This window comes from Calliopsis andreniformis, chromosome 9, assembly GCF_051401765.1.
Source record: "Calliopsis andreniformis isolate RMS-2024a chromosome 9, iyCalAndr_principal, whole genome shotgun sequence".
Lineage (NCBI taxonomy): Eukaryota > Metazoa > Arthropoda > Insecta > Hymenoptera > Andrenidae > Calliopsis > Calliopsis andreniformis.
Window position 1 is genome coordinate 9,539,248 of NC_135070.1, and position 8,202 is coordinate 9,547,449.

Here is an 8,202-nt window from a genome sequence, read left to right on the forward strand (position 1 = left end):
GATACGCAGAGGAAGGAAGGCAATGAGATGGTAGAAGCAATAGAGAGTGAAGGTAGTGGACTGCTTAGTGATTTGTTTCAAAGAATACATTGTAGATCTATTCTAATTGTGGATACAAAATGACAGATTTTCTTATATCAAAATAGAAGACCAACGTAAGAGTGTACGAAGAAACATTAAAATACTACTTGGATATAATGAACTGTACCTTCAGCAATTTTCTGAAATATATTTCGATAACCCTAAGCTTCTGAGACCACACTTTGCACAAGTTCTGGCATAGAAAGGTATACAAAAAAGTCTCTATATTTAATCACACTCCTCAAGTACCTACTAAAGCACATCCTGTTCATAAATAAAAAGCTAGTCACGAGTCCCCATCACAGCTATCCCATAAACTGCCTCAATACTACTCAATGCTATAAACACTACTCAAATACTCATCCAAATACGTCCCACTTACAAAGAAAGACCTACCCACTTGGTCCCATCATAACGATCCCACTGCCTTAATGTCAACTGCATAGTCAGTTCCATCCATAGCCTTCCGTCACTTATAAAAATAGAATCCACACATTCGCTGATCGGAGCATACCGTTAGCCGATTGACGCTATCGGCCGGCCCAGTTAGTCGACGCTTTTTCCTCTTATCCTGGCCGCCTCCCTCGCATCCTTGCCATTTTCGTCCTGGTCGATATTGCGCGGCTGTAGGTAACTAGGCCGCGCGCCAAGTGAAAACGCGTTACACGTAGATACACGCGTAGGCCTTTACAACCTCTAGAGAGGGGGCATCGTCCAGCGATTCACACGGGCGCAGTGAAGCATCGAGAAGCACCGATGCAAGACGAAATTTCGGGGGGAGAAAATGCTGGCCCTGTTTCAGGACAGTCTCTTTTCTCACCGTCCAAGCTGCGCCAGCTCCGTATCCTCTTTTCGATCTTAATGACGATGAGTCGGCCTGGTCAGACGATTCACCGATTCCATCGAGGCTGATCCCTCGCCATCAGTCTGCCGGAACTCGGCTGTATTAAGCTGGATATACACCAGCGAACAGTTCGCGAACACTGCTCGTAAACAATTCACAACCTCTTTATCACCCATACTCGATTTTTCCACGAACACTAAGAACAGCATGCGAACAGACACGCGACACAGACAATTTCTAGAAAATTCAATGTCCTTAGTGTTCGCAAACTCTAGTGTATTTTGAAGCTATCTCTACACTGAAACAACAACAAGAAAAGAAACTTTTTGCTACCGTTCCATATAGCCCAGTGCTTCTCTAATTTCTTCATATTTCTATCGCCAGCAACGAACATCACGTTACCTATTTCCATTCAAACCACCAACATCTATTACTCCAATTACCTTCCTTCATTCTAGACAAAATGTTTCTATAAATTAGTATTCCTCAGGAAGATTTTGGAACATGCAGTAACGATAGGTGACAGAATGTTCCTCGTTGCCTAAGCGTAGACATAGCTTCACCCATTTCTCGGTCGCGTACGTGCTGTGAAAATGATCTCTCCGCGAGCACACGGCGAAAGCGACGAGATCTCGCGCCCCCCCGTGGCCTGCTCCTCGAGTTTCCGGTTCGTCGGCGCGCGGATCCTCGCCGCCGCGCTCGTCATTTTCCGCATCGCGATCCCTGTTGATCGCCGCTCCGTCACGCGTCACTTCGTCGCCGATGAAACCGTTGGTCAGCCGCGGCGCGCGTAACGTTACGTCTGGTATGCAGGTTACAGGTTTCGGCCTCGGCGTATCCGGTTTCGACGGTAATCTATGCGATTCGTAATGAGGGTGCTCCTCGAGGAAAGACGCTCGGCCTTTTTACGAGCCATTAAGCGACTGCTGAACTGTGCGGGTCACCGCGCTGCGGGAGACGCTTCGCGGCTCTTTACGACGTCGTTACGAGAAGAGAGAAGAATAGTATCTCCTAAGTGGATCTGAGGGATCTCTGGAGTACTCGAGGCGGACTTCCGCTGCAGCTTCGCGGTTGTTCTCTTTCGAGAAGCTTCTCGGGTTATCTATCGCGGAGGAAAGAGCAACGCCGAGTTATCGATGCACTTTCTACTGGAGGCAGGAATCCCCTCGCCTCGCGGTTGCGTTTACGCGCGGCTCGTTAAGTTGTATCTGGTTCAAGTATCAATGGATGCACCGGCGCGTTATTATACTACTTTCACTCGTTTTCATAAATATCAGCCTCGCGGAAAGCGGACGCATCATCGGGGTTTCCTCCCTCTGTCACGCGTCGCGAGTGCAAGTGCGAAGAGCGGACGCGTTCCGCCTGGGGGGGCCTTGATTCACTCACGCGACTCGTTTCTTTGCATCTGTTTTTTTTTTCTTTTCTTTGGGACAAGACGCCATCGCGGCGTTCGCCATGTCTCTTTATTACAAAAACGGAGGCATTATAACAAATAGCGTAAATTAAATAAATACTAAAGTCTTGTTAGACGCGATGAATAAATAACAAGGCTCGAGCGATGCTATACAATTGGAACGAGTATCCCGTCGAGGTACTGGTTCGTCGTTGGGAAAGGGAGAGCTTGAAAGGAAAGAGGTCTCCAAGTATCGAGGAAGATAGGAACAATAAATATAAAGTAGAGGATAGATACGAAGGAAGAGGAAAGTCAGAGGACAGAGAAGAGAGGAAGCAGAAATGAGAAGAAACAGAAAGGGAAGGAAAGTGAAGGTCTAGAGAATAGAAGGGTGAAAGGTTCCTACGAGATGCTTTAAGATTGCTGTTGGGGCTGTTGAGCACGGTAGGCCATCTCGTGAGCATCTTGGGGCAGACTTCTTGCCCAGCCGTGACCACTGCCACCAGAGTATCCGCCGCCATAGTCAGCACCGCCGCCTCCGTAACCACCGTGACCTTCGTCGTGGCTAACGACGTGGCTGTTGCTGTGATGAGGGTGCGAGACAACCTCGTAGGTCACGTGCTTTCCGCTCGAGCTGAGCAACTTCTTCAGGCCAATAATCGCCGAGATCACCAAAGCTATTTTACCGACCAGGAGAGCTTTGCCTGCGATCGCAGCAATCGCGCCGAGGGCCAAGGGCAAAAGGGCTGCAGCCTTCAAAGCCAGGGCCATCAGCAGGGGGCCGAGAATTTTCTGGGCCTTCTCTGTAAAATTTTTTTGATTAGTGAAATTATCTAAAACTGTAAGTAGATTATTAACCTAGTGGAAATTAGAAGATGTGTAGGGATTTTGGAGTGTTTAAAAAATTGTCCAGAAGTAAAGTCTAACATTCTGGGTTCTGCTAAAATTTGTTTAGTATTGAGGCTTGCAGGTTTTAGCCAATATGTGTTTGAGATTTTCCAAATAAAATTTTAAATAAGGGAATTCCTAATTTCATTTTCATATTAGAATTTTGGTGCTCAAGTTTGAAGGAACTTGATAACGTGTGCGAACAAGATTCTTTAAAGGAACTTTCAAATAGTCAGATCTAATATATTTTCTCCGTTATGATTTTATATTAAAATTCAAAAACTCTTAACTCGTACAATTATTTTAATGTTCCTAAGACGTTTCAATGCCAGGAATTTTGAAATTTAAATATCTCTTTATCTGGAGACTTGCAAAAACTAAAAGATCTTAAAATACAGATTCCCAAAAACTTTCCACCAGTTCCCAACAATAATTTACTATTCATCGAAAACCATTCAATTATCGAATCCCACAAGCTCCTGCACAAAAACAAACTACAATGGCCCCGTGGTTCAGAAACCAACGACCTTCCGTCGCTAATTTGCTGCTCAGCCGCGCGTGGATCGGAAGCTCAGCGTACCGTAGCCACAGTTTCTCAGCGATTACGATCGCGCATCACGTGTTGAGCGCTCTCGCAACAATGTCTGAATGAAGAGCATTTCCCACGGAATGGCTCGAGAACGCGGATAACAGCACAGCAAGCGCTCGCAGGATCGCGACCCGACCTTTCTCAGGCATAAGGGGATCTCGAAGTGGAATAGGCGAAGGTCAAGGCGATGTACCCAACGCAAGGCTGGAAAGTATGTCAAAAATCTCGCACGGCAAGATCTCGGAGAGATCCATCTGCCTCTTGCCCGCCTCGCTCGTAACCCTCTCCTCGTTACTCGAACGAGTGTTTCAAGGGGAAGCGGAACCAGTTCCTCAGTGGGTCAACGTCTCGCTGCCAGCTTCCCCAGCGGCGTCATCGTCGCCGTCGAATAGAGCTACGACGAGGCTGAGGAACTTGCGCGATGCAGCTGACACCGACCCACCAGATCCCGGTTACTCGAGTTAATTACCGTCAGCCTGCGGCTAATTAGGTGACTACTCGATAGCACCTTGAGTTGATTGTTAATGACAGACACTGGGAAGCGTAATTAACGATATTGGGTCACTTAAGGAGTACTTCTTTAGCAGATATTCAATTGTTTGAGTGGGATACAATTTCCTGTTAGTTAGATAATAGGAGAAGTTGTTAGGGAAAGAAGGAAAATTGTGGTGGGGGTGGATTTATTTCATTTGATGTTTGTTTTTGTAATAAAGTTTATAGGAAGACGTGTGAAGTGGTTTGGGGATGAGGGGGGACCGAAATGATGGTAATTGTGCAGATAATTAAGTGACTTAAGAATGAGTATCCAGGAAGTTGTAAGTGGAATCTTGGGTAATTTAGGACAGAGAGTTTGAGAAATATCTGTTGTTCCTTTAATCTTGATCAGACAAGACTTTCTGTGTGGCTTAATTTTGGAAATATGAATGTAGAAGTGGTGTTAAGGAGTTAGTAGAGTTCGTTGATCTTGACACTTTATCGCTTACCAGGAACTTCGTCTTTTTCAAATTTTGGAGACGTTCTTTTGTTCCTGAATTATAATTATAATGAATAGTATAAAGACTGAGTATTCTGGGGTAGTTGATAAAATGTCAAAAATTTGAAGCAGAAACCAGTAATGGGATCGAAAATTTTCGAAATATCTAAAAGAATCAAAACTCTTTGCACAACTGTTTGTATGTAATTGAAATTCTTAAGAATGTAGTTGTCTCATAAATCTTGAATCTATAGCTTTTAATATTCTGGAAAATCTTTATGGCAATACAAACCGATATACATGGAAGAGTTACGAGGAATGTGAAACCACAATTTGATAGGCAATCCTGCAGCTGTGAAAACTCTCACACGGAATAGAAATTACCGTTATACGTGCGAACTGTTTAACAAGTTACGATGATAGTGTAAATGATACTCATACTATCTTTAAACCTGTTTCAAAGTCAAACTATTCTGAAAACCGCGCAAAACATTACGCCTCAAGGAAGTTAGATTAAAATCCCATCACTGACACTAGCTCTACACTTCATTAACAATAACAATTCATACTCACTCTTCTTGCCACGACTTTCAACAGCGTTGTCAGCGAAGTCCTCGAAGCTTCGTCCAGCTGACTCAATCGCGCCAAGAATGTCAGTGCCCTTAAGGTCAACCTTAACAGTGTGGGTCTTCAAGAATCTTCCCAGTCGATCAAAGAGCAGCGTTTCCAAGTCGCTGGACTCGATAGACCTGTAAAATCACGATACCTCAACCTCCTGAATCCACCACACCAAACCCCATACAGAACAACTGACCCCATAACTAAACTCAACGAAAACTCTACTCAACAAAATCCCTAATCAAGTCAATACCAAAACTGACCTAGGAGCACCCTCTTCAGCGTTCGACGTCTTCACAACGGTGATCCCCTCCGTGAGCGTGATATCCTCCTTGTCAGCCAACATTTTGTCCACATAGGAGAATACTTTGTACTTGATGCAGCTGATGGACTCCTTCTTCAGACAGTCGCTGTATATGGTCGCCATCAGATCGTTCTCGCTTCCGGGCTTGTCGTTGGCCGGCAGCGCTACGGCCGCGGCGATCAACGGAAGTAGCCACAGGACACAGTACTTGTTCATGATCCCTGGTCTAGGAAAATTGCACCACCGTGTGGAAAGAAGGTCGGTTGTCTGGTCGAAGGGAGTCGCTTAAATTATCCTGCGTGACTGGCCGTACCGTCGGAGCTGCTGGACGCCAGGATGCGTCGTTCGGACCCCGTGTGTTAATCCAAAAGAGGTTGCATTGCTTTTATACCGAAGTATCGCACGAGGGGAGACCTCGCGGGCCACCGAGAGTTCGCGTTCGCTTGGTGCACGCTCTCTCTCTCCCCCCTATGTCTCTCTGCTCGTCCTCTCGCCCCTCTCTCCTACCCCTCTCCACGGTCGAGAGTCCTCCGAAGCCCTCTCTACGGAGGACCTCCTCTCCCTTTCGGCATCCCTCTCCCCTGGTCGCGCGCGCGTTATTTCGGCAGGGCAAAAAGTCCGCTCTAAGCGGAGCCAACGGGACACGGGTGGGAAAATAGGAGAGGGACACACTTGCATTTTCTTCCTCGTGTCCCCATGCCGGGACGCCTCGTTCTTGATGCAGCAGACCTACTTCGGCCGCCATTAAGGTCCCATGGTAGAAGGGAGATATCCCCCCCTCCTCCCTCTCCCTCTGTGCGCCTCTTCGCGGCGATGCGAGATTCAATGAGGGAAATCTACGGTGCAGGTCGTGGGGAAGGGTACCAACGGCTCCCTTGTGATTTCTCGCACGACTTCGCGTGCCTCTTTACCGATGCCTCGACTATTATTACCATGGGACCGGGCGCCATGATTCGAATACCTGTGCCGAGACAGGGGGGAGGCCCTTTCGCATTCGATGGGTGTCCTCGGGTCGTAAATTCGCTCTGCTGACAAGGGACACCTGGGTCATGACCGTGGATTGGACTTTTCACTGATGTGGATCGTCGGTTTCTCTAGAAAGCGAAGGATCGAGGGGTTCGTCGTGGATGTCCTGCACAGGTGCAACCTATTTTCGATTGGATAGATTGAGGAGTAGGATTGAAGTTAGGTGCAAGGTAATGCGGTATGCGTGGTTAATTGATTTCTGTATTTTGTGAAGGATGGTTCGAGTAGAGGGTTTCGGAGGCGAGGACTTTGGGCGAGGGGAACGGAGGACTGAAATGGTGATACGTAACAGGTATCTTTTTGGGTACCGCAATCCGAGACTCCGTTAGTACGAGGAATATTTAAGAAGGCGTGATGTTTTATATTTTCGACAGTTCATCAATTCTAAAGATGTGTCGTAGCATCTGCTTGACACTGTTTTAAAATTAACTGGAGCTACCTAGACCGGTCCAGCGTGGCTTACAGTTAACCGAGATGTCGTTAAATTCCTCTTCCGTGGAAGATATTCGAAACTACTCTGGGCTACTTAAGGTTTCGTGGCTAACTATCACTTTGGACTTCAAAATTACTTGATTTTCCAGAAACTATAAATCTAGAGGCATTAAAACCTGCCTACAACTTCCATGATTGACCGAAACTATTTACAATATCTCCAAAGCATTCTAAACCTCCTTCTGTTCTAAATTTCTTGTCAATATTTAACACCAAAAGATATTTAATGCATTTTACTTAATATATTACAAAAAAAACCTGTCTGAATTCAATGAGCACAAAATCAACTCAAAGATATTTATTTCAAAATTCATTTTTCAATCCCTAGCACGCAATACTTCTCCAAACTCCTTCAAACAAGATAATAGCAGCTTAATGGTCCACTGTCAAAGAGAAAATCTAAAGGGTTAGATCGGGGACAAACGGAATACGCTCTCGTCCTCCAGCTCCAGATAGAAGATCCAGAGGACAGCCATCTCTTAGGCGATCGTTAATCGTCGCAGGTGATGTCGGTCCACCTTCGAAGCGTTTGTCGGTAGATGATGGACGCGAGATATTATCCTGGGAACGGGGTCGCTCACCCATTTACAACTGGGTCGAGCGTTCAATTTCGGCTTCTCCGTCTCGTTTCTTCCCTCCACCTGTCTTCATCTCGCCTCGATCCATTCCCTTTTTTTCGATCCTCCGTCTCCGTCTGGCCGAAATGGCCGATTCTCTCTCCGTTCCGCCTCGTTTCGGGGATCAAGATCTCGGTCCACGAGAGCGAACGTCGCCCCAGGCGAAATCATCCACCTGACACTCCGCTCGCCGTTTCGGGCTTACGTGCGGGCAAACGCGTGCATCGCAACAAAAGCGAACGTACCCGACCTCCTCGGCCAGAATCAGAGGCGTGAATGTGCACGTGAGCGGATGATCGATGGTGCATCTCCTGGAGGATCGTCCCGTTTTGGTGGGTCCTTATGGAGCTGCTGTCAAAAGCCTGATAAGGCTACAG

The 8,202-nt window shown here is 46.6% G+C and overlaps 1 protein-coding gene across 1 annotated transcript; it reads right to left on the reverse strand.

Annotated features, from left to right (window-relative positions):
- Positions 1 to 2,732: 2,732 nt before the first annotated feature.
- LOC143183125 (uncharacterized) lies at positions 2,733 to 5,906 on the reverse strand. Its single transcript, XM_076384564.1, has 3 exons — positions 5,650 to 5,906; positions 5,342 to 5,517; positions 2,733 to 3,121 (listed from the first exon to the last, which is right to left on the reverse strand). Exons 1-3 carry the CDS (start codon positions 5,904 to 5,906, stop codon positions 2,733 to 2,735), a joined length of 822 nt encoding a protein of 273 aa, XP_076240679.1.
- Positions 5,907 to 8,202: the final 2,296 nt, after the last annotated feature.

Coding starts and splice junctions, on each gene's coding strand:
- LOC143183125 (XM_076384564.1), bottom strand. CDS start 5,906: ATGAACAAGTACTGTGTCCTGTGGCTACTTCCGTTGATCGCCGCGGCC. Junction 5,518..5,649: donor GCTGAAGAGGGTGCTCCTAG/GTCAGTTTTGGT, acceptor GTGATTTTACAG/GTCTATCGAGTCCAGCGACT. Junction 3,122..5,341: donor TGAAAGTCGTGGCAAGAAGA/GTGAGTATGAAT, acceptor AAAATTTTACAG/AGAAGGCCCAGAAAATTCTC.